Source organism: Elgaria multicarinata, chromosome 6 (genome assembly GCF_023053635.1).
Source record: "Elgaria multicarinata webbii isolate HBS135686 ecotype San Diego chromosome 6, rElgMul1.1.pri, whole genome shotgun sequence".
In the NCBI taxonomy this organism is placed as follows: domain Eukaryota; kingdom Metazoa; phylum Chordata; class Lepidosauria; order Squamata; family Anguidae; genus Elgaria; species Elgaria multicarinata.
The window spans coordinates 94,176,083-94,202,606 of record NC_086176.1 but is presented as its reverse complement, the minus strand read 5'-3'; the positions used below and the strand labels follow the sequence as shown (position 1 = coordinate 94,202,606).

The 26,524-nt window shown below is 43.3% G+C and overlaps 2 protein-coding genes across 2 annotated transcripts in view; both read left to right on the top strand.

Annotated features, from left to right (window-relative positions):
- The window catches only part of ITGA1 (integrin subunit alpha 1), a 125,696-nt gene that overhangs the window by 5,654 nt on the left and 93,518 nt on the right, over positions 1-26,524 (top strand). Inside the window, exons 2-3 of the mRNA XM_063128086.1 lie at positions 23,735-23,855; positions 24,411-24,523. Coding sequence (XP_062984156.1) covers positions 23,735-23,855; positions 24,411-24,523 — 234 coding nt within the window. The remainder of the gene's footprint in view (positions 1-23,734; positions 23,856-24,410; positions 24,524-26,524) is intronic.
- On the top strand, positions 6,233-10,345 carry PELO (pelota mRNA surveillance and ribosome rescue factor). The gene is made up of 2 exons (XM_063128082.1): positions 6,233-7,328; positions 9,597-10,345. The coding sequence occupies exons 1-2, from the start codon at positions 6,603-6,605 to the stop codon at positions 10,026-10,028; spliced, it is 1,158 nt and encodes a 385-aa protein (XP_062984152.1). The 5' UTR covers positions 6,233-6,602; the 3' UTR covers positions 10,029-10,345.

The window sequence follows — 26,524 nt, the reverse complement described above, 5'->3', positions numbered from 1 at the left end:
TTCCAGACACCATAGTTTTCAACACTAGATCTACAGCAACCCAAGAAGAGGCCAGGTAGCTCACTAGCATGCAGAAGACTCAGGTAAGTCCCGAGAGTAGGTGAGTGGGCAGGATCAGCTACTGGCTATTGGGCTGAATCAGCCCAAAGCAGTTCGGCTGCTTCGGGTCAAGGCAGCCTAATCTGGTCCTGAAGCTGATTCAGGCTGAATCAGCCTGCCTCGGTTCAGATTCAGGACCAAGGCGAAGCACAGCCCTAATTCTGCCACATGCTGTGTATTCTAAACAAGGGGCAAATCTTCACAGAAATGCATAAAGAAGCATTTTCAGTTTTTCTCCACTTTTTCCTCAAATTGGCTTTGGTCTGTCAGCAGCATATTAAGCAATAAAAGCCGAGTATGCACTACATAAAACTAGGCTCATGGACCCCCCACAACCCACTTTGGAGGCTGTTTCAGAGCTTCTGAATTGGCCCCAATCTGCCTTGGCCCGATTCAGACTGCCCAATCCAGACTGCCCAATCCACTTCAAGTCCAGATTCAGATGTCCATTTTCCTAGGCGTGAGACCAACCATCCAGACTGGAAGGGATGTTGCAGGTGACCAGCCAGGAGTCCATCGGACCCCACCACCACTCAAACTCCAAACCCAGCCTGATGAGCATCTGCCCATGCCTGCCAAGAACAGCCAGGACTTACGGACCCATCTGTATTTCATAGATCTAATGCTGTGCACAATGGTAGCCTTAAAAGGCCTTTCTGAAAATGGCCCTTTACAGACACCATTGTATGCAACATTAGATGTAAGAAAATACAGAGACCCCATCTTCCATAAAAATGGTGGCTTGCATGGAAGAGTGGGTGAGTCCATCCATCCCTATCAGGGTATCTAAACCATCTGGATCAGTCTAAAGTGATCCAAAGTGCTTTGGGTCAATCCGAGCCACTTTGGGTCAATCCAGACTCGCTTCGGATTCAGACTGATTTGGTCTGAATCACTCCACTTTGGTATGGGATTTGGCATTGCCGTATCTGAAACCCTTTGCTTTGTATGCCACTCATAGGCCAAAGCCAATTTCATCATGAAAAATGTCATCAACCCCATAGAAGTTGCTCGGCAAATAAGAGAGTTGTTCCCCAGTCCTGTCCATGCTTCCCTTCTTGGAGAAGTTTACTGGAAGCCCTGAAATAAGCCCCTGTAGTTTACCCCACATATCTCTCCTCTCATCTGGCATTGGGGTGAATCCCCATGCTGTACTGAAGAAAAAGTAAACCTCGCAGCATGATTCCCATGAAGACTTACTTGAGAGTAAGTCCCACTGAACTCAATGGGGCTTACACCCCTGCTTGAGACTGCAGGAGATAGATATTTACCTCTTGAAAGGAAAGGAACCTCTCATGCAAGCACTTGAGTCATTGCTGACTCCTAGAGGGACGCCTGCTTTCGCTGACGTTTTCTTGGCAGACTTTGTAACAGGGTGGTTTGCCATTGCCTTCCCCAGTCGCAGTTACCTTTCCCCCAGCTAGCTGGGTACTCATTTTACTGACCTTGGAAGGATGGAAGGCTAGGTCGACCTGAGCCGGCTGCCTGAGAACCAGCTTCCGCTGGGACCGAACTCAGGCCATGGGGAGAGTTTCGGCTGCAGTAACTGCTGCTTACCACTCTGCGCCACACGAGGCTTCTTACTTGTGAGTAAACATGCATAGAACGGGGTCTGGCTTCACAGAGCCTCTCATCCAGCATTGGGATATGTTAAAGATTAAAAATAGGGTACATAAGGTGAATGAATGTCTCCATTACTGCGGTATTCTGAATGATTGTTGCAGCGCTGCTGGAGATTTTAACAATGGGAAAAACTACTGAACATGGGGAAACAAGAGGGAATGGGGCAGCCACGCACCCCTCAACCACGTCACTGCCAGGACAGAGGCACACTCAGGGTTTAATCCAGGGAATGGGAACTGCATGGGAGCTGCAGTTTAGGGGCAAAAAGACGCACTGAAAGGAGTTTCAGAAACTGCGCTTTTTCCAGCGCGAAGGGGCGGCATTGCTGCGGATTGGCGATGATGTCATGTGTTGCAAACAACCCCAAAGTGCTCCCCCTCTGCACTGAATCACCCATGAAGATTGGCCCAAGGTGGAAAAAAGGAAGCACTTCACTGTATGTTTTTTGAAGTTGCAATAACAGATATCAATGGCCATTAAAAAAAAATAGCACATCATGATCAGATTGTAGTGTCTTGTGTTTAAACATTGTTGTAACTGAAAATGAAATTGTAGTATAAGGAGTTTACTAACATGTTTTGCGGATTGTTTTCCACTGATTCCCCCTTTGCATCCTTGTTGCATAAATGGTTTGCTTGAGAAATAAGCCAAAGTTTATGTCAAATTCTTTCCTAATTGTTTTCTGAACATTGCACAAGAGTCAACTGAAAACACTCACTGAAAACTGCAACACACTTGTCATTTAAAAAGCAATTATTTTTCAGGATGTAAACTAGTGCTATGTTGAAAATTTCTCTTGCATATTTTTTCACCTTTCTCATTCAATTTAATGGAAAATAAATTGCTTTCTAAAAGAAATTCAAAGGATAAGAAACTTCAGAGAAATTCTCATGGGTTTGGTTTGTGGTTCTTGTGCTTACCTTACTTATGAAGTGGTTCACAAGTATCCACCTACTCCCAAGTAGGTGGATACAGGATTGGTGCTTACTTCTAGGTAGGTGGATATAGGATTGCAGCTTTGGTCTCATTGACTTTGAAATTGTTATGTAAAATATTCATAAGGTGATCCAACTGCCAACTGTACAGGGAAGAGGTGAGGGATATTATATATCAGGAGTTACTGGAGATATCCACTACATTTAACTATTTAACTCCAAGTTTTATACATGTGGTGCATGAGAGCAGTTTCAGCTGCTAAGCTCTATGGCCAAGAATTCTGTACATAATGAACCAATTGTGCTTCACTCTGCTTATTATTATTATTATTATTATTATTATTATTATTATTATTAATTAATTAATTTATTTATATAGCACCATCAATGTACATGGTGCTGTACAGATTACACAGTAAATAGCAAGACCCTGCCGCATAGGCTTACAATCTAATAAAGTTGTAGTAAACAATAAGGAGGGAAAGAGAATGCAAACAGGCACAGGGAAGTGTAAACAGGCACCGGGTAGGGTGAAGCTAACAGTATAGAGTCAGAACAAACTCAATATTTAAAAGCTATAGGGAACAGAAAAGTTTTTAGCTGAGTTTTAAAAGCTGTGATTGAGTTTGTAGTTCTCAAGTATTCTGGAAGAGCGTTCCAGGCGTAAGGGGCAGCAGAAGAAAAAGGACGAAGCCGAGTAAGGGAAGTGGAGGTCCTTGGGCAGGCGAGAAGCATGGCATCAGAGGAGCAGAGAGCACGAGCGGGGCAATAGTGTGAGATGAGAGAGGAGAGATAGGCAGGAGCTAGACCGTGAAAAGCTTTGAAGGTCAACAGGAGAAGTGCTGTGCCACAGCTTGTGGAATGCTCAAAGCTAGTCGCTTCCTACTCCCGAAGACACATCATGTAGTTGTGGACAGGTGATCTAAGGCAGAAAATGGCCCATTGAGCATGCTTACAGAAGAACAGGGAAGGAAAAAGAGTGACGTTAATGCTGGCTTCCTCCTCTGAGAGCCCTATGCGCATGCAGGCACATTGAAAGTGTGGCTGCTGAATCTCTTGAAGCATGGTTGTTGGCTGCTAATGCTCTGGGGGTTTCGAAAGGCAGGGGATGGTTTGGTACCAGGTATAAGGACATTGATACCACTTCTGCTTCCTTGATGGTTTGCTGAGAACTTCCAGCTTTCTCTTGTCCTTCTCTCCCAACCTCCGACCATCCATCTGTCCGTCAGTGCCATAGTGCCAAAACCACTTTACCCTCATTGACAAACCTGACTACAGTTTATAGGTTTCCTACACCAGCAGGATTACATATTTCATTGGAATGTATTTAACAGTAAAAGGCAATGAATTACCATCAGCCTCTACTAGATGAGTTAGAAAGCCATGGCCAGCAAATAAAGGTAATTTATGCATAGCTAAGAACTTGATGCATTTCGCTATTCTGGTGCTATAATAACCTCCTCAGACCATAACAAGGTTCCAAAAGGTGATGCTAAGTCTTCAGCGTATATTCTGCAAAAGGAGCAGAAATCCCTGTTACTGGAAACCAAGTATTCCAATCAAGGGCATTCATTTACTGATTGAGAGGAATCCTTTACCTCCAATTAGAGCAGGTGCCAGGGTTAGGTATGGAGGGGCACCTGTCATGGGAGTCAACCATAGCAGGTGCCATTGCAACCTGCTTATTCACCTGCATATTCATACAGTGCATAGTTAAACTATGGAATTCACCACCACAAGATGTGGTGATGGCCACCAATTTGGATGGCTTTAAAAGGCGGGGGTGGATAAATTCCTGGGGCTTGTCTAGACAGGCCCTTCCCCACCCCACCCCGAGGTAGCTTCAGAGTGGCGGCAGATGATCTACATGACACAGTTGCCACTCTGAAGCAATCCAGGGGCAAAACCCCAAAGCTCTGCTCTAAAAAAATGTCAGGCACTTACCCTGACTTTTTTAGCTTGGAGTGAGGCTCCGTGCCTCTGCGGACCTTTGATCAAAAAAATTTTAAAAAATAATTGAAAGGGGGTGGTGGATATTTTTCGAGGGAGGGAGCACCCCGTTCCTCCTCCCCACATTTAGATGTAAATGCGACCCTTTGCATTTACAGCTTTAAAAAAAGGGGGAGTAAAAAACAGCCAAAGGCAAGGGTGGAACCAAGTAATCTTCAAACATAAATATTAGCAAAAGTTTTATTAAAGTGCCAAGGTGCCTACGTGTTTCGAACGCAGTTGCGTTCTTCCTCAGGGCTTTATCTAAAAAACAAAGAAGTCCTTTGTATCATAATATTTACAATTAGAGGCATTTTACAAGTATCTGTACCTTAAAAAATTTATAATATCTAATTAGAAAAACTTTAAAACCATATGTATAACCAGACGTACAAATTGCAATCAAAAAGGTGTAATACATCATCATTCAGCTAATTAGAGTATGAACTGCCACGTGTGTGCTCGGGTGGGTGGGCACAGTGGCAAAGCCCGAAACTGCGCTCCTTCCGCTGTAGATGGTTTTAAGGAGCGCCAATGTGGCAGCACCCCGCACTGCAGACCCGACATCGTCAAGACGAGGGCCTAGAGAAGGCTATCAATGGCTACTAGTCCTGATGGTTACGTACTACTTCCAATATCAGAGGCTCTGTGCCTATGTACACCAGTTGCTGGGGAACATGGAAGGGATGGTGCTGTTGCACCATGTCCTGTTCTATTCTTCCCAGCCTTGTCCTGTGTTGCAGAGCAGGGACAGACTTGATGAAAACCAGGCTGTATTTTTTTAAAAATAAACCTTCCATGTTACCAACCATATAGTGCAATACTTTTATTAGGGCAACTCCAAGATCACCCCCTCCCCAAACGTGCAAGCTTTGCAGATCTCTTTGATCAGGCAAGATGTTACAAAAAGCAAGTTGCGAGGGAGGAATAGGAGTGTGTCCAGTAATACTGACTGGAAGATGTTGTCAGCATGTCTCTCTACTCACCCTTTTTTGCCTGATGAAGGAATCTGGAGATCTCAGAACCTTGCACGTTTTTGGTGATCGGCCTCATAAAAGTATTACACTATACAGGTTTGGGGATTTATTTATTTTTATGGCCAACACTTCTGTCTTTGTGTCTGTTGTACCTGTGTTAGACAACCCAAATGGGAAACACAAATGTTCAAAAATCCCAGTGATCTTTGAAATATCATAACGCGAATTGAAGAAACGTGCGAATTGCAAAGTGCCTACACTCGTGAAAAGGAAGACTGCGCCCCCGGGAGAGACCAAAAACTGCAGGGATAGGTCGCTGCAACCACTGGCTGAAACACCCGAAACACCACCAATAACCCAACGCAACACGTTCCTTCTCTCCGCGTTGCCGACTTCACGCGTAAAGGGGTCTGGCTTTCATACCACAGCTCGTCCTCCTCCCGCATCTTCACAACTCCCGCCCTCCTCCTTTCGCAAGTCGCTGTTTGAGATGACTGACAGCAGGATCTCAGCCAGCCAACGTCTGCCTTGTGCCCCGTCACGTGTGAGGCCGGCCTTGCCTCCTCTCTTCCGAGACTCCTGTCACGTGTAGTCTCCCAACCCCTCCTCCTCTACGGCCCGTCTCGGGCTCCTTCCCCCACCAGCCAGCCGCGCGGCCGACGAGGGTGAGATTTGATTCCAATGACTCGCGGAAGCGGCTGGTGATGATGCCGGGGCGCAGCAGTGGTTGGGGAGCCGCGCCCTCGCGCAGCCGCCAAGACCACCACGACGAGCGGTTGCGCCGGCCTTCCTCGTCGTGAGTCAGCGAGCGAGCGAGCGGCCGAGCCCCGTCACCACCCCGCGGCCGGTGGCGGGAGCGGTTTGGCGCCGTCCGGGCCCTCCGCCCGGAGACCAGGCCTGAGGAGCGAGGCGAGGCGTCCCGCGTCTTTACGCGCGCCGCCGCGTCTGCCTTGGCGAGGCGCTAGCGCGCGTTGCCAAAATGAAGCTAGTGCGGAAGGACATCGAGAAAGACAACGCCGGGCAGGTGACGCTTATCCCCGAGGACCCCGAGGACATGTGGCACGCCTATAACCTGCTGCAGGTGGGCGACAGTTTGCGGGCCTCCACCATCCGCAAGGTGCAGACGGAGTCGGCCACGGGAAGCGTGGGCAGCAACCGCGTCCGCACCACGCTCACCCTCTGCGTGGAGACCATCGACTTCGACTCGCAGGCGTGCCAGCTGCGCGTCAAGGGCACCAACATCCAGGAGAACGAGTACGTGAAGATGGGCGCCTACCACACCATCGAGCTGGAGCCCAACCGCCAGTTCACGCTGGCCAAGAAGCAGTGGGACAGCGTGGTGCTGGAGAGGATCGAGCAGGCCTGCGACCCGGCCTGGAGCGCCGACGTGGCGGCCGTGGTGATGCAGGAAGGGCTGGCTCACGTCTGCCTGGTCACGCCGAGCATGACGCTGACCCGCGCCAAGGTGGAGGTGAACATCCCTCGCAAGCGGAGGGGCAACTGCACGCAGCACGACCGGGCCCTGGAGAGGTTCTACGAGCAGGTGGTGCAAGCCATCCAGCGCCACATCAACTTCGAGGTGGTGAAGTGCGTCCTCGTGGCCAGCCCGGGCTTTGTGAGAGAGCAGTTCTGCGACTACATGTTCCAGCAGGCGGTCAAGACGGACAACAAACTCTTGCTGGAGAACCGCTCCAAGTTCCTGCAGGTAAATAAAACTCAGAATTCAAGGCAATGGATTCCGTAAAATTCAAGGGAAGGAAAATCCTGATACAGTGGGATTGTATGGCTTGTAACGCCTTCCCCAACCTGGTACCCTCCAGATGTGTTGGGGTTACAACTCCCATAATGGCCGTTATGGGAATTATGGGAGTTGCAGTCCCAACAAATCTGGAAGGTACCAGGTTGGGGAGGGCTAGATTATATAAACTGATGTGAGTGTGGGTGCGTATTATCAAAATAGATAGTAATATATACGTTATAAGAAAATTGACCAAACAATTAAAAACCTCTAAGCAGCAAAAAAAAAAAAGTTATAAGAATTAGCATCCATCTTACTATATTCAGTTCCATAAGGCATAAATGGCATCCAGATAATTCATACTGTAGCTTATCCTCTTGTGAATATAAGTATTCAGTCATTTAGATGTCAGCTAGATGTCATGTCTTATGGAACCATCCTGTTGTTTTCCAACACTTTTATATTTTAGCCTGCTCTATCAGTTATTTGGGGTTGGATGGATTGAGTTCCTGCCTCTGAAGTTTTCAGCCCATATTTTGAAGTAAGCCTGTTGAATTCTGCGGGACTTGCTTCTAAATAAATATGCTTAGAATTGAGTTACAAGTCAAGTAGAAGGAAAAATGTAAGGAAAGAAATTAAATGTTTTAATAGACTTTAGCATTAGATGGTGGTTTAATCCAATCCCCTCTTCTATTTAGGCTGCAGGCCTGTAGATAACCACTTGGGAACATAGAACACTTACTTAAGAGTAAGCCCTATTGAACTCAGTGAAACACACTTCTGATTAGGCATGTACAGGATTGCATAGGGAATCAATTACTCCACATCCTTTTTGTGATACTAGAGTTTTAAACTTAAAGGCTGGTTGAAAAAACTAGAAAATCTGTTTGTGCCTGAAGTCCTGCTACTGAGGCATAAATTGAGCAGTGCGACAATGGAATCAGTTACCTAGGGAGGTTGTGGGTTCTCCCACACTAGAGGCCTTCAAGAGGCAGCTGGACAACTATCTGTCAGGGATGCTTTAGGGTGGATTCCTGCATTGAGCAGGGGGTTGGACTCGATGGCCTTGTAGGCCCCTTCCAACTCTGCTATTCTATGATTCTATGTGAGGTATGCTACTGTTCAGCTTTTTTTTTTAGAATTAATATTGAATAAAGGTTATGCATGCTAATGAAAGCTTGAATAGTATTGCTAGTTCAGTCAGGAGTATGAATTGTATGTCATACAATATTGTACTTGGTAAAAACTATAATTTTTGAAATTGTGTGCATGGTATGTACTTGTACTGTGCTAAAACTTTTGGCATCAAAAGTATTAAGATTGGTTGAAATGTAGTTTTAAAGCATGAGCAACTAAATGCTGCTTATTGAAAATAAAAGTACTGTAAATAGTCTGGGGAGTTTTGTATGTAAATTCATCAAACATATTATTTAACATCGTTTCTAACTGCTTGTCCATTTTTTGAAAGGAACATGTAGTTGCCCTAGTATTTAATATTCTTAAACTAAATATTGACACTCTCTTTTCACATATTGGATCTAAACTAAAGTACTTTTTTAATATTAATGGAGAGTATCTCTCTTTGAAGCAATGGCCAGTATATTTTCTTTTAGTTAAACCCACTTACTCTGCCTTAGGCTATACAGAGTACAATATATATATAGTAGTCCTTTTTTAAAAAAAAAATCCCTATTATTAAAAGCCGGACTAAACATTTTAGTGTTTGGGACTTTGGAAACAAATTTCCAAAATAAGGAGTCAGTGAGGATGCATCCTTGTGCTACTATTTGCATTTAATATTAAGAGCTGTTCTTGGATGCCCATGGAGTTTGTGAAGTAGTGTATGGAGCCTGATTCTGAAAAGTTAGTTGAACTAGGTTCAGTGAGACTTACTCCATAGTAATATGACAGTCGTTCAAATTGTTTTTAACAGTGAATTCTTCTACATAATATGAGTGTAATTAAAACATACAGTTTTAAAAAGCTAATTATTTAATGTGTGGACTAGGGAGGAATTCAAACAGGAGGATGCAGCTGAATATGAAATCCTCCTTGAATGATGTAACTATTTTTCAGGTTGGTAAATCTGTTTCTTTCCTAGCAAGAAGCAATTAAATCACTTGTTTTCTTGCTTTAAAAAACAAACAAAAAATCCTCTGTTTTCAGATTTCAAGAGAGAAACAACGGATTGTCGAAATGGTAATTATGTTTTTTCTGTTATTTTTCATGCTCCAGGTACACTCTTCCTCTGGACACAAATATGCATTGAAAGAAGCCCTGTGTGATCCAGCTGTTACTAGTCGACTTGCTGATACTAAGGCGGCCAGCGAAGTCAAAGCCTTAGACGATTTCTACAAGATGCTACAGCATGAGCCTGACCGAGCATTTTATGGCCTCAAGCATGTGGAACAGGCCAACGAAGCCATGGCTGTTGATACCTTGTTGATCAGTGATGAACTTTTTAGGCATCAGGATGTGGCCACTCGCAGTCGGTATGTCCGGCTAGTGGATAGTGTGCGGGACAACATGGGCACTGTTCGCATCTTCTCTAGCCTTCATGTGTCTGGGGAACAGCTTGGTCAGCTCACAGGTGTGGCTGCTATTCTTCGTTTCCCTGTTGCTGAGCTGTCTGATCAGGAGGATGAATCTAGTTCTGAAGAAGATTGATGATAGTGTACTCATTTGCTCTTGTTATCTTACCAGGTAGCAAGATTACTGTAGTGGGGAGTCTTTCTCCCAAATATTCCATGCCACTGTACCATGACTTACAAAACACAACGAGAACACTATTTTTTAAAGAGAGAGCCGAGGTGAGCATCTAGTGTACTGCCTATTTATATATTTTTCTTGGTACAGTGGTAGCAATTATAAGCGTTCTTTCCCAGTAAAACTGGATTGACCAACTGGCATAACTAATTTGCAAACCTCATTGGTTCTTTGTGAAACATGTGAAAATAAATAAACTGATACCAAGACAGATGATACCATCTTGCTTACGTGTTTTCTATATTTTGCCCTGAAAAACATTGATATGTTCCCTCATGGGACATGTTTCAAAGACAAGAGTGTTTTGTTAGTAGGGATGGCACTGACAGAAACAAGTGTAAATCTGATTCAAGGTGCAATCTTATGTACGTTTAGACAGAAAAAAATCCTACAACTCCCAGCATTTCCCAGCCAGCATGTTTGGCTGGCGAATGCTGGCACTTACAGGACTTTTTTCTGTCTAAGCATGCAAACAATTGTGTCCTTACTCGGAGTTTGATGTCTTAAATATATTGATTTGTCCTCTAGTTATTGAAGAGTTCTAGACCCCAATCCCAAGGAGTTGCTGTTTGTTAGACAGAGAGCTCCAGGATCAGAGCCCAATCCTGTGCCCTGCCAGAAGGAACCAGGTAGGGAGGAAGGGAAGAGGCTAGAGGCAAACATGCCTCCCAATCCTTTTCTTTTCTCTAGCTGACTTTAGGACCCTGCAGATCCTGGACTCTCTTCCTCCCTCCCCTTCCACACATCTGCAGGCCCCCCTTTTCTCCCTCTCTGACATCTCTTAGGAGGTCGTAGTTCTAGCTCTGTCTGCAGCCACAGAGGAGGAGAACTGCAGCATCCTATGGTTGGTGTCTGGGAGCCATAGGGTTGCTCTGTTATTTGTAACAACTGGCCATTTAAAATTTCCTCTTAGCAAAAATGATGTTTGAAATTCTTAGGACTTTAAGCAGAGTGTTATGGACACTATTAATGGACTGGGGAGGTCATCTGTGACCTATCTTTGACCTATCCAAATTTTATACACTGTCACAATGATCAAAATATGAGTGAACTCGCATTATGCAGTGGCTCGAGTTTTGGACTGGAACTCATGAGATTTTGTTTCTGGTGCCTACAGAGCCATAAAGCTATCTAGATGACTTTGTGCCAGATACTGAGTCTCAGCTAACCTACCTCACGGGGTTGTTGTGAGGGTAAAATAGAGAGGGAAAAGGTCACCTTAGATTCTTTGAAAGAAGGGAAATGGTGGGATATAAATCCAATGATTATATAACCGGGGAGTAAAACATTACAATTTTTGCTTCTGTTCTGGTTTAGGTGCAACTGAAGTTGTTCCAGTTCAGGCCAATAAACATTTAGTAATCAGTTTGGCACATTTACCAGTCAGTTCAGTTCCAGTTCATAAGAGAAAATTTAAATGTAAAGCAAATTATTTATGATGGTGGGATGAAACCGGGAGCAAGCTAATAGGTCTGAAATGTTGCAAGAAAATGTTAGCAACTCTGAAACAATAAATTATAAGTACTTAACAGAAATGCTCATTTATACTACTATTTAATTTGAATTGTATAACCAGAGATGTGTAATAGGTGACGAAACAATCAAATTATTGTTATTATTATGATTATTAGAGAAGGGATGAAATTAATTAACAATCACAGAACTATCAGTGGATAATCACTTCAAGATTACATATGTTTCAATTGATTTAATAAAACTAGGAAAACAAAAGGAGGATCTGTGTTAGGATGTTCAAATCATTTTTAAGCCCCCAGGAAGCAGGAGAGACAGTCCAGAACTGGAACACCCTCTCCAATGAGCCTTATCCCCTCACTCTCTGCTCCCCATTGCCTGGACTGAGATCTGGCGCTAGCAGAATAGCGCCAGATCTCTCAGCTGCACAAGCGCTTGCGAACTGTGCTAGTGGAGCACGCGCTAGCAAAGCTCGTAGCCCATTCCCGAAAGTGATCGAACAGTGGTTGCAAGAGCACAACTTCAGTTGGATTCTCCCGTTTCGCATAGTTCAGCACCTGGTTTCCATTCATGCAGTGGCATTGGCACTAGTGGAACAACACCATTATTGGATACTGCCTTAACCTCTCTGATTCTCAGGGCCTGGACTAAGCTAGTAGGCTTTCGCACCGTGCATTTTTCACACTTTGCCACTACAGATGCATTACCAGCACACCAGCCACCTAGAGAGGCTGAGCACTGCAACAAGGGGGAGGTGCTCCAGTACCAGCAATGCTTTCCTCCTCCCACCTTTCAAAGAGGTCCGCTGCACACTTTTAGGTTAGTCACCTCTCCCATCAAGATTTGTGTTAATCCCTATTAATTTGAATGGGCCCCGTTTGATCGTTACAGTCTACTCCTGTCTTTCTGTCTTTTCTTCGGGTTTTGTCCCTCATTTTTTAATTCATAGATTCCTATTTGATTTTACACAAGCATATAGGTTGAATGAGAAACCATGTGATAGACACCTAATACGTTCTTTGTTGCCTGTCTTGTATTATGTGTTGTATGTTAATCCTTTTCATTTTGTAACTTGTATGTTGATCAAAGTCCAAAGGGGAAGTGGATTTCGAGTCCAATCCCTATCGAAAAGTTACCAGATCCAACCCTTGAAGGCAGTGTAGAGATTTTTTAAAAACCCTAAACATATACATCCAGAAACTGTTTTTATGTGCTTGTTCTGGTGTCAATAGTTCACAAGTAAACTAAGCCATGATATATATTGGCCATGGTTTGTTGCTTTAGCTATGAATTGTCTTGAAGATCAGCAAACAACTGTAGCTTGTTCTTGCTAATTATGGTTTCTTTCTCCCACCCATTTTGCCCACAGTTTTGTTTGCCTCTACTCTTGCCAGGCACCTCTGTGTCAGGGTGGACAATAGCACAAACGAACCAGGGATAAGCCACTTTTCTGGGTTCAGACATCATGTCAACCCATAGTTTAAACAAGCCAGGCTTTGTAAGCCAAACCATGGCTTCTATTTGTGGCTTGTAGCTGGTTAACCATGGTTTGTTTGCCAGGTATGGCTTCAGGCACAATGGGAAGCCAGATTTCAAGAAATCGCCCCATGGCTTGGCATTATGTGTAAATTGGGCCAGTGAGTTCACTAGATCAGATGTTTTGTTGTTGAATCTGTATGTGGAACCAATAGCAAGATTTTTTTTCCGGTTCGGGAAGACATAAAGGTTTGTTCCAGGTTTTGCTTCAGAGTCAGTTTGATCTCTTGAATATAACAATGACACTTTTCTCATGGCTTTCTTATTGATAAAGAGCATTTCTAAGAAAACAGCATAATCACTTTTGAAAAGTTACAGCAGTTAATGGTCAGTGAATAAATATTGTAGTATGATACTTTAATCAACATTTCAGCAAAGGGAAGACAAGAATTTTCAGGTCCTATGGATATTGCACTAGCTGTGTTAACTTGTCAACATAGTTGAGATGTCCTTCAGCACAGTAAAGAATAAAATAATCTGCAAAGCTTCTTAGCTAACATTTTGCAGAAATAGCTGTTTGTTAAAGAATATCAATATTGCTAGATCTGGCTTTGACTCATTCAGTGCAGTTACTTGGATTTTCACCATCTCCTGGGAAGAACAGCATTCAGTTTGCCAGAAAGCTAAGTTACAATGCTGCCTTTTGTCGCTCTTTAATTGAATAACCCTTTCCTTCCGTCATATAATGTAACATTTGAAGGACTGTTCCAGTGAATTGACATTGGGCATGTCTACACCATACGGTGTAGAGGGAGGGAGGATCCCGGACTTACCTGCTTCCAGGATCATCCCAGGGTGTCTACACGCAGCACGCGACATCCCGGGAGGAAGAGGACATCGCACCTACCATTTTGGTTTTGGTTTTTAATCGAAAAAGTGCAGGAGTGCTCCTTCGCAAACAATACCCCGTTTACTTGCGAGCAGCTGGGATGAAACCGGGACAGCCGGCCACACGTCCTGCAGTCTCGGGATCATCCCAAGACCACGGGAAAAGTCAGGATTAAAGGGTAGGGTGATATCCCAGGGAAAGGGAGGGATCATCCCTCCCTGCTCTTGGGACCCCTGCGCATCATGTGGACGCACAGAGATGATCTCCGGGATATCACCCTGTGTAGACGTGCCCATTGTGCTGTATTCAACTTTATTTTAAATCCTTATTTTGTAGGAATGTATTTGTTGCAAGATGCAGTTGGCTATTATATTAAAGGAGGCCTAAAATAATCCTATACTTGGTTAGGGGTCCCATTGTGCTCAGGACAGATACTCAGTACACAAGTATAGGATTGTATTGATAGTCTGCAGCTGAGGAGAGGGACCCTTGAGGGCAATGCTACTTCTTTTCACAACTCCTTCTGCACGGGGTGGTGATATTTATATTAGAGCTGTGCATAAATAGCCCCTCAAAATTCTCCACTCCCTATGTGGGCAGAGAAATTGGGATTTCACTTAATTTCTCCAGGAGGAGGAGAAATTCTCAACAGTTTCTCACCGGTAGGGCTTACCATTGGCAGGTGGTGTAGTATAGCTTCTTTCTTTTTTCATATGGTTTTTTGTGCGCTGCCACTGCAAGTGGCAACATCATTAACGGAAGGCTGGCCCCCATTTTGCATCCACCACAATACAGATGTGAGGGGGGCAGTGTTGCGTCCAGCGAACGATAGAGCTAGTGCTGTGTCAAAATCCGACCTCTGGTATCCTGAAAGTTTTCTTCTCCCATGAACCCAGTTTCCATTGTTCTGCCTCATTCTCAGGTTGCCTTAAATTTATTTTTGTAATGTTTTTTAGTGCTGTGCTGAAAATTTTGATGATTCAATTTTGGGGGGTGGGTGAGAGAAAAATGGAAACTCTGGCAAGAGGTGAGAATTAGGGGGAAATTTCTCATTGGGGAGGTGGATAGGGTTTCTTCATACCTTCTTAAGTGTAAGAAATTTTGAGTGGGTCTTTCTATTTCTATTTTTTAAAAACAAACAAAACAGCACTTGCAGGATTCCAGGAGTTCTTCCTGAATGCCAGTTGGAGAGGGAGACGTCACATGGTCTCCAATAGGCATTGAACTGTTGGGTTCCTCCAAGTGCTGGTGGTGTTCTTTTAAAAAGAAAGAAAGAAGACCGCTAAACAATTGGTTACACTTTTGAAAGTCATAGAATCATAGAACAGCAGAGTTGGAAGGGGCCTACAAGGCCATCGAGTCCAACCCCCTGCTCAATGCAGGAATCCACCCTAAAGCATCCCTGACAGATGGTTGTCCAGCTGCCTCTTGAAGGCCTCTAGTGTGGGAGAGCCCACAACCTCACCAGGCCACTGATTCCATTGTCATACTGCTCTAACAGTCAGGAAGTTTTTCCTGATGTCCAGCTGGAATCTGGCTTCCTGTAACTTGAGCTCGTTATTCCGTGCCCTGCACTCTGGGAGGATCGAGAAGAGATCCTGGCCCTCCTCTGTGTGACAACCTTTTAAGTATTTGAAGAGTGCTATCATGTCTCCCCTCAATCTTCTCTTCTCCAGGCTAAACATGCCCAGTTCTTTCAGTCTCTCTTCATAGGGCTTTGTTTCCAGACCCCTGATCATCCTGGTTGCCCTCCTCTGAACACGCTCCAGCTTGTCTGCATCCTTCTTGAATTGTGGAGCCCAGAACTGGACGCAATACTCTAGATGAGGCCTAACCAGGGCCGAATAGAGAAGAAGAAGTACCTCACGTGATTTGGAAACTATACTTCTATTAATGCAGCCCAAAATAGCATTTGCCTTTCTTTCAGCCATATCGTACTGTTGGCTCATATTCAGCTTGCGATCTACAACAATTCCAAGATCCTTCTCGTTTGTAGTATTGCTGAGCCAAGTATCCCCCATCTTGTAACTGTGCATTTGGTTTCTATTTCCTAAATGTAGAACTTGGCATTTATCCCTATTAAATTTCATTCTGTTGTTTTCAGCCCAGCACTCCAGCCTATCAAGATCACTTTGAAGTTTGTTTCTGTCTTCCAGGCTATCCCACCCAATTTGGTGTCATCTGCAAATTTGAAAAGCATTCCCTGCACCTTATGTGGAACTACTGTTCCCCCTCCCCAAGGAGAAAATTTTCTGAAATTCTCCCCATGCCTGCAAAAGAGGCAGAAAAAACAATAGGGGGCAGGATTCAGCAGGATAGTAATGTTTTTTGAGCTTACCTAATCACTGCAAGGCAACTGGGATGCAGTGGGTGAGTTTTCTTTGTATTACACATCTCTCCAGGCTGCCTGTGCGTCTTGATCTGAAAATACCTTTGGGAGGGATTACCTCATGGTGTCTCCCCCTGGCCTTTAATTAGCATGTGGGAAGCCCAGGTGGTTACAGGCTGCCAGAGAGAGGATTGTATGATGCACACACGTGCACACACACACACACACACACACTTCAGCCACCTCTTAAGTAAGGTAAGCTCAAGCACTGAGCAGGGGGTTGGACTCGATGGCCTTTTAGGCCCCTTCCAACCCTACTATTCTATGAATCAACCTGGACCCAACCCATGAGAATTTCACCAACATTTTCTTCACCACTTAATTTCTTTTTGAGAGCTCTTTTCTATCAAACTGAATGAGAACGTTCGGAAATGTGGGGAGAAATTTTCAGCGCAGCACTAATGTATATATTTATTTATTTTAAACAAGCTGTCATTCATCACATTTGATTCCAGGGCAGTTTACAACATTTAACAATTACTTGTGATGATGGTAAGGTCTGAGGTTCGATACAAAATAGCCCACTAAACAATTTTTAAATATTTTAAAGCTTGCAGAATCGGTGTTTACAATGAGAGAGAGAGAGAGAGAGAACCTAACCTCTGCCTTCACCTCTTTGAAAGCTACCAATATAAGAATTGAGCTGTATACACATGCCAGGTTCTCATGAGGTATCCTCAGGGGATTATTTCATCCCTCCATGCATCCATTGCATGTATAACCCACCTTTGCCCCAAGGAACTCAGGACAATGATCATGGTCCCTCCAACCCCGCCCCCAATGCCTTCATTTTATCCTTGCAACAACTCCATGAGATAAAGACAGTGGCCACAGCTAGACATAAGGTTTATCCTGGGATCATCCAGGGTTCGCCCGAGCCTGAGCACTGGATCCCCTGTGTATCACCTAGATGAACAGATTTGACCCCTGGACAATCCAGGGATAAACCTTAGGTCTAGCAATGGCCAGTGACTAGTACAAGGTCACCCAAGGGGGATCTACACTACTGCTTTAAAGCGCTTTATAACAGTTTTGACAACTGTTGGGGCCCAGGACACACTGCATATACAGGTTTCAAAACGTTTTCAAAGTGCTTTATAGCGCTTTAAAAGCAATAGTGTAGATCCCCCGCCCCCCAGTGAGCTTTACAGCAAAAAGAAAAAGGGATTTGAATCCATAGCTCAGCTCCTTAATTATAGTTTATTTATTTATTTATTTATTTTATTTATTACATTTTTATACCGCCCAATAGCCGAAGTTCACCTCTCTAACCACTTTGTCAGACTGACTTTGCTTATGCAGTTGACTAAGCTCTATTTTCTAGAGCTCTGTGATGCCTAAATGTTTTCCCCAAATCTCGCAATTTTATCTGTTTGGAAAGAGACGTCTTGTTTTAGTACATTCCTCCGCTTTAGTTCATTTGTCTGTTTGACACAACATTGTGACCAATGCAAATAACTTGGTATAACCTCATGAAAAAAGCTTTTTGCTGGATTTGAACAAAACAGAACTGAATAACGTCTTGGTTATGGAATCTGAGCCCTTTGTGAGATATTTAGTTCTGTTTTGCTCTAATCTAGTAGATGGCTGTCTACTTTTAATAAAGAGAATTCTATTTATTTATTTATTTATTTATTTATTTATTTATTTATTTATTTATTTATTTATTTGCCTTTTGGCAATTGTCCAGAATGCCAGTATTCTTATTCTGCAAAGGTTAAAGAGTAAGGCAGAGAAACTAGAAGGAAAGTTAAACAAGAGTTCTTTTATGGCCTATAGGAATAAATAGGCAGATTTAGCTTCTTAGCTGGAAAAATGGAAAGCTTTGTATAAGGTTTTATCTGAAAAATACTGGTGTTCAGCCAACTGTGAAGTTAATGGCCATATAAATTTCAGTTTTGGCTTTTTAATGCTTCAGCCCTAAATGCTAATGATATAGAACAGTCCTTCCCAATTTTGTGCCTTCCAGATGTTTTAGACAGCAACGTTTCTGATCATATGCTATGCTGGATGGGGTGGATGAAAGTTTTAAGCCCAAAATATCTGGAGTGTGCCAAGTTTGGGAAGGCTGTTATAGGATATTAAAAGCCTTCCAAAGGTCTTCAGGAGCTCCAGTGGGCAGATTTGGGGCTAGCACTGAATTCTCATATATCTCATCCGTGTAACACTACATTCTTCTTAGTAGCAAAAGTCAAGATCTTAGGGCATATTATGTCCACCGTTAGCATGTGATATATGGAACCTTTTAAGATTTACTGTTGTCTGTGATTTTTGCCCTTTTAGAAAATAATATTGAATGGGATTTCAAATGACTGTCCCCTATCTTAGAATAAAAGGAGACCACACAATTCTTTAGTGAAGCAAAGGTAAAATTGTTTTTACTCACAAATAATCTTGCATATAAAATGCGGGTCCAGCATAGAGTGTCAAAAAAAGTTTGTTTAGTCCATTTTGTGTTCCATTACATGGGCAAGACTGAGAGAGCAAACACATGTGCTCCCAGCAATGGTGGAAGTCAGGTGTGGGGTAGGAAGGGGAGGAGGAAACCGCAGATCCTGTGGCTAGCGGTGGTCAAAATTCTCATGAACTAACTCACTGCAACACTGCCCCTTCCAGGAACTTGCAAACAAGGGTGCAATATTCCCAACAGTGTTCACCCCAGGGATGGATGGTCTCTATTAGACAGACAGCACTGCCCACCATTGCTCAGGTTGCTGCACAGCAAGCTCTCAGTGAAGCCGTGAGGCCACCTGCCATCATTTGGAGCTCCCACTGCGTGCAACAATGGTGGCTCTGGAAATTGGGTGTCTCCGAAGTTGCGCAAATGACAGCTGTTGTAAAAAGTGGGCCTGCACCCCAGCAAATGAGCTTCCGCCTGGCTGAGTGTTTTAAAAAACATTGTTTTAAACGTTAGCTGTTTTTATGTTTTTGTTTTTAAATTTTGTATATTGACTTAATGTTCAGCCTTTTTAATCTAATCTTTTTAATCTTTGTAAACTGCCCAGAGAGCTTTGGCTATGGGGCAGTATATAAATGTAATAAATAAAATAAATAAAAATAAAGTATAACTGGGGGGGCGGGAATGGGGGGAGTCTGCCAGTTGGGCGCCCAAAACATCCTGAGTTTTCACCCTTTTAATTTTTTTTAATCAAGTGTTCTGGACTTCTGCAAACCTTTGGGTTCCCCTGAGCCTGCTACCGCCTTCCTCTTGTACTTGGGTGGTGGTGCTTTGCCTATATAAGGATCTGCGCTCGGAGAATGAATTTGCTGTTAGTATGTACTAGGATACGAACTTCACTACCATCTTTTCTGTAATGGCAATCATTGTCTTTAGATGCAGTTTGGAACAACACTTACAGTCTTTTAGAGGTTTTTTGAGTCAAAGCGGATTTATTTATTTATTTATTACATTTATATACCGCCCCACAGCCGAAGCTCTCTGGGCGGTTTACAACAGTTAAAAATGGTAGACATTAAAAAGTATACAATTTTTTTAAAAAAAAAACCATCAGAAACATAAAGACAACCGTATAAAAACAGTATCCATTTAAAACAACAATTCTGGGGGCCATTAAAAACAAACTTAACATTGTTAAATGCTGTTAAAATGCCTGGGAGAAGAGAAAAGTCTTGACCTGGCGCCAAAAAGATAACAATGTTGGCGCCAGGCAAGCCTCATCGGGGAGATCATTCCACAGTCAGTGGGCCACAACCAAGAAGGCCCTCTCCCTTGTTGCCATCCTCCGAGCTTCACTCGGGGTAGGCACTCGGAGGACGACCTTAAACGTTGAATGCAGTGTATGGGAGAGTTCATGTCGGGAGAGGCGTTCCATCAGGTATTGGGGTCCCAAGCCATGTGGGGCTTTATAGGTTAAAACCAGCACCTTGAATTGGTCTCGGAAACGTATAGGCAGCCAATGCAAGCGGGCCAGAATCAGTGTTATATGCTCAAATCTCCCTGTTCCAGGTATCAATCTGGCCGCCGCATTTTGCACAAGCTGCAGCTTCTGGACCGTCTTCAAAGGCTGCCCCATGTAGAGGGCATTGCAGTAATCTAATTTGGAAGTTACCAGAGTATGGACAACTGAAGCTAGGTTATCCCTGTCCAGATAGGGGCGTAGCTGGGCCACCAACCAGAGTTTGTAGAAAGCACTCCGTGCCACCGAAGCCACCTGAGCCTCAAGTGACAGAGATGGTTCTAGGAGAACCACCAAGCTACGAACCTGCTCTTTCAATGGGAGTGCAACCCCATCCAGAACCGGTTGAACACCCCCCCCCCATCCGATCAGAAGAACCACCCACCAGCAGCATCTCAGTCTTGTCTGGATTGAGTTTCAGTTTATTAGCCCTCATCCAGTCCATTGTCGCAGCCAGGCACAATAACACTGGTGTGGTTTCTTTCTTTCTTTTTTCATCATAGGAACAAAGCCAAGAAAATGTCTTTCCCCTAACTTTCCTTTACTATTGATAACTTTCAAAACTTTTGCTATTTTCCCAAGAATCATAACCACACTAATGGAAGCAGGCAGACTTTTACAAGCAATAATTCTGCTCTATCGGCTTGGACTACTGTAAAAGGCACTGAAAGGCTTGATTATAGCCTCATAAAATGTATTGTGAATCCTAGCGTCACTTAATTATCAACGACTTTTATGAGCTTCACTCTTTCCAGGGAACTTTATCCATGAGAAACACCTTCACGACAAGACCCATTAAAAGGAATGGGAGGGCCAAAAGAACATGTTTGTATTCTTTCACATCTCCTACTCAGTTGATTTTGGCTTATGCAGGAACAAGCCCTGTAACTAGTATCATAATCTCTTGAAGCTTAAAATATTCTAAGAATGATATTTGAGATATTCTGTGCTGTAGAAAACATTACATTTGTCAAGATTTGTACTGAATGTACAAAGAGCCTTGGTGGACCAGACCAGGTCAGTCTAGTCCAGAATTTTGCTTACCACAAAATGCCACCATCTTGGCTTTAAAAGGAAGTTCAACAAATTCATGCAGGGTAAGGCTACCAATGGCTACAAGTCATGCTGGCTACATATTGCCTCCAGTGTTGGAGGTAGTATCCCTCTAAATAACAAGTCCTGGGAAACATGAGTGGGAGGGTGTTACTACACTGATGTCCTGCTTGTAGGCTTCCCATAGGTATCTGATTGGCCACATGAGAACAGAAGAACATTGGACTAGAAAGGGCTTGGGACTGATCCAGCAGGACTCTTCTTATGTTCCCACAGTGGCCAAGCAGAAGATTCCACAGGCAGAGCACGTGGGCAATAGCTCTCTTCCACTCTTGTTCCCCAGCAACTGTGGTTCATTGGCTCTCTATTGCCATCAGAGAGGTTTGCTTGGCGCCTACAGTGTACTCCTTTTGTCGCCAGCTGGAGACCTTTTTATTTTCTCAGTATTTTAACACTTAATTTAACTTAAATTTAAACCTTGCTGTTTAAATTCCATATTTTAACCCATATCAATCTTTGCTGTGTGGTTTTAGTCCTGGTTGTGCTTTTTATATTGTATTTTGTATTCGTGTTTTTAAATTGTTGGTTGTTTTTATGCTCTTCATGGTTTTAATTTTTGTGAACCGCCCAGAGAGCTTTGGCTATTGGGCGGTATAAAAATGTAATAAATACAATAAATAAATAAATAAATAAAGGCTACTAGAAATTGATAGACTTCAATGGTTCTCTATAGCGAAGAACCTTAGATAACTCCTTTAGAATCCTGACTGGTTCCCACCAAAACTTGGAGAAGTTTCACCACCCCACGGGCATTGGAGCCACTGGCTTCCACTGCATTCACATGAGGGTTGGATCCAACCCTTTGTCTCTTTCAGTTGACTAAAATTCTGACTCTTATAAGCCCCATACACATTTCACCTTAATAGTTATAACAGCAACTGAAGACTCACTGTCATATGGCTCCTCTCACAGAACTGTCTTCTGCAATGACCATTCCTGTTGATCATTATTGTTGACCACATTTATTCTACTCTTTGTACAGCAAGCAGTACCAGATACATTGGGTGCTACGTAATAATTCTTTATGATATCATTACTGGAGCTGCTTCCCATGTCTCCATTCACATGTGCATGCAAACCTGCATCTCCACACATGTGTGCAAAGATGTGCTGTACACACATGGTAGATTATGCACTGTACCAGACTAAAGTGGGGAAATTAGCTCAAAATACTGATGGTTTTATTATAGAGAAAGAAAATGACAGATTAGAACTCCAGCTCCCTAGCATTGATTCAGAAAAAATGTTTGCAATAATGGTGATGAGGTTCGCAACTAATATCAACAAATCATGGTTTAATTAACCCATGTTTTCTCCAGGGTGTTCTGTGGCCATTTGAATATTCAACGCCTGATTGGACTTTGGCTTAAGGCAGGCAGGTGGATTGTGGGCTTGGGTGGGTGGGCTGGCAGGCAGCTCTGGCTTCAGAGGCAGCTGAGGACTTCAGCTAGTGGGGAGATGGGGAGCTTGGGCAAGCCCCTTCAGGGGTGGAGGGTGGCCAGGGGACTTGGGCATGTGGCTTTGTCAGCAGGTGTGGGACCAAGCGTGGGGGTCCCTTGGCAGCAGCAGAGTGACTTGGGTTGGTGGCCTTTGCATCAGGTGGGTATGGGGGCCAATGTCAGCACTATGCCAGTGGGCCATTGGAATCTGGCACACGCCCTGACTCTGGCTGTGTTCATGATGAACAAGGAATCAATAGCTTGGCTCCTAGTCTTCTTTTCGATTTCTACATTCTTGACTGAATTGGGTCTGGATTTAGCATGGCAAAATACTCCTGAGAGACAAATACTCTTGGAACAAAAAGTACCACAGGATGCTCTTTTCTATTATTTATACTTAATGGAGCTAACACTATGGTTAAAAACAACATCATCTAGGGTGGCCATCTGAAAAGCAGGACAGGGCTCCTGTATCTTTAGCAGTGGTACAGAAAAGGGAATTTCAGCAGGTGTCATAGGCATGCAGCACCTGGTGAAATTCCCTCTTCATCACAAAAGTTAAAGCTACAGGAGCCCTGTGTGCCTAGATAGAAAAGAGGGCAGGGCTCCTGCAGCTTTCACTGTTGTGATGAAGAGGGCATTTCACCAGGTGTTGCATGTATACAAATGACACTTGCTGAAATTCCCTTTTCTATGCAACTCTTAAAGATACAGGAGCTCTGTCCTCCTTTCCATATGGGCAGCCTAGCATAGTGGGAGTTGTAGGGTCTCTCTCTCTCTCTCTCTCTCTCTCTCTCCATGCATACAATTGCACCCTATCCACATTCATCACTGTTGATAAAGTGCCTCTCATTGTCTTTAACATGGTGATACATGTTTTTCTATATACATGTTATTATTATTTTTCACAGTTATGCTGCATCTTGCTCTGTCCTTCAATGTTGATGTGAAAGATACAATGACCTTCAGTGGGCCTGTGGAAGATATGTTTGGATACACTGTTCAACAGTTTGAAAATGAAGAAGGGAAATGGTGAGATTAATTTTATGGCTTGCCTCATCCCATCCAACCCAAAAAACAACATAAGCAGCATCACCGGTCCCCTTCTCCTGTAACAAATATGTCTTATTCCACTGCTGTCTTCATCCTACATTATCAGTTGCTCTACATAGCTGATTATATTTAATTAGGGTGACCATATGGAAAGGAGGACAGAGCTCCTGTGTCTTTAAGAGTTGCATAGAAAAGGGAATTTCAGCAAGTGTCATTTGTATACATGCAGCACCTGGTGAAATTCCCTCTTCATCACAACAGTGAAAGCTGCAGGAGCCCTGCCCTCTTTTCTATCTAGGCACACAGGGCTCCTACAGCTTTCACTTTTGTGATGAAGAGGGAATTTCTTGAGGTGCTGCATACATTCAAATGACACCTGCTGAAATTTCCTTTTCTGTACCACTGCTAAAGATACAGGAGCCCTGTCCTCCTTTTCATATGGTCATCCTAATTTAATTAAAGGAACATGTTTCCCCTTTTTAACTAAAAGAACCCTGGGTTAAACTATTTAAAGTACTTTCTTTTTCTTTTCAGGGTTCTTATTGGTTCACCCTTAGCTGGTCAGCCCCAGAACAGAACAGGTGATGTCTATAAATGCCCTGTGGGACAAGGGAATGGATTGCCATGTGTAAAACTAAACTTGCCAGGTAAGTGAGTAAATGGATTGGCAGAAATTCAGACCAGGGCCATTCTTTTTCTTTACATTTCTCTTGTCATCATTTTAGGATTGAAACATAGGAGGGGGGGTAACCCTAAGGATTGCCAAATAGATGGTGGAGCAAATTTGTTCTCTGTTATTCCATGGGGTAGAAATAAGGATGTTTGAGAAATTGGCAATGGATTCAAATGAGTTTGGGTTTCTATGGATCCGACCTGCAGATTCCATAGTGGACCAGTTTTTTCCGAGTCATGCGGATTTGTGGACTGTTTTTGTTTTTCGTTTTACTTTTGGGTGGGAATGTGCAATTGTACACTTGCACTAATATGCACTGGTGCAAGTGGAGTGAAATTCTCATCCCCAAAATAAATCTGATTCTGCCAGTTAGTGGATGATGGAACGAAACGTGCCATTGCCTGACAATCCACAAAACACAGGCAGTACAGATTTAACAAAATCTGTGCATTTCGAGGCAGGACCTAAACAATTTACAAGAGAGGGGATTTCAACTAAACATGAGGAGAAAACTTCTGATGTCATGAGCTGTTTGAAACTGGAACAGGCTGCTTCAGAGGGTGGAGGATCGTCCTTCGTTACAGAATGATCCTGTATCCCGTAGCACCAGATTCCCTGCATCAGCAGGGGGTTGGTCTAGATGACGACAAAAGAAGAGCCAAGCTGAATCATGCCAATGTAGGGATGTAGGCATTTTGCTAAATTGATTCCATGATTTGTGGATTGTCAGGCATCTTTTGCGCCATCATCTGCTCATTGACGGGATCGGATATTTTGTAGAACTCCATTCTACTAGTGTGGTGTAATGGCTAGAGTGTTGGACTGAGAGTCAGGAGATCTGGCCATGAAAGCTCACTGAGTGACTTTGGGCCAGTCACAGGCTCTCAGTCCATCTACCTTATAGGGTTGTTGTTGTGAGGATAAAATGGAGAGGAGGAGGAGGAGAATTATGTATGCTGCCTTGGGTTCCTTGGAGGAAGAAAGGCAGGATGTAAATGCAATAAATAAATAAATGTGCTAATTTGCATGTGTGTAGATGTGCTAATTCAGGTGTGCAGAAATGTGCTAAAGCACATTAACTAATGCACATTAACACATTAAATAATTTGCATAAATCTCCTCAAAAGTGAAACAAAAATGAAAAATATGCACACACAAATCTATATTTTCATGCTTTAGCCTAGGGGCGGGGGGATGTGCATTTTTAGTCATTGGGTTTTTTCTTCATATTTTTATAAGAATAAATTTGTGTAAAATCCCAGAAAGTTAAAATAAAAGTGGTCCACAAGTCTGTGGAATCCATGTGACTCAAGAAAAGCTGGTCCAAGTGGAATCTGTGAGTCAGATTCTTAGAAATCCAAACTCATTTGAATCAGCTGTACATTTCTCCAACATCTCTATACCAAAGGCCTGTCTAGTCCATCATTCTAGTCATGCAGTGGCCAACCAGCTACCTGTGGCAAGCCCACAAGCAGGACATGAGTACTTTGAAGTCTCTTCCAACTCTTTGATTCTATGATAGTCTTCCTGAATGGAATTATTTTCCAAGTAGAAATATACATGTACACCATCACATATGAAATGTGATATGAATGTTCATTCTTCCATAGGTATACAGATATTTTCAGGCTGGTTCTGCATACTCAGAATTCTCTTATTTTTACGCACCATCATGTACGCACGTACATGCAGTACTGTGGAAACACATTTTGAACCTGGGCAGCACATGGAACTAACCAGAGCAATGTGGTAGCTGAAAAAATGTGGCTGACATCTCAGAGAAGCATCTCTGCACAGTGTTACTCTAATACAGTGTTACTATGTAACAACTTAAATGTTACATAAATACATTGTGTGGAGAAAATAAACTGGGCTTCCATATGTGAAGTAGTCCCTACACATCATGGATATACACAAAAAGAACTAATATAAACAAGGGGAGAGTATTAAAAATATTTGGGCAGCTTTTGTATTT

Coding starts and splice junctions, on each gene's coding strand:
- PELO (XM_063128082.1), top strand. CDS start 6,603: ATGAAGCTAGTGCGGAAGGACATCGAGAAAGACAACGCCGGGCAGGTG. Junction 7,329..9,596: donor ACCGCTCCAAGTTCCTGCAG/GTAAATAAAACT, acceptor TTCATGCTCCAG/GTACACTCTTCCTCTGGACA.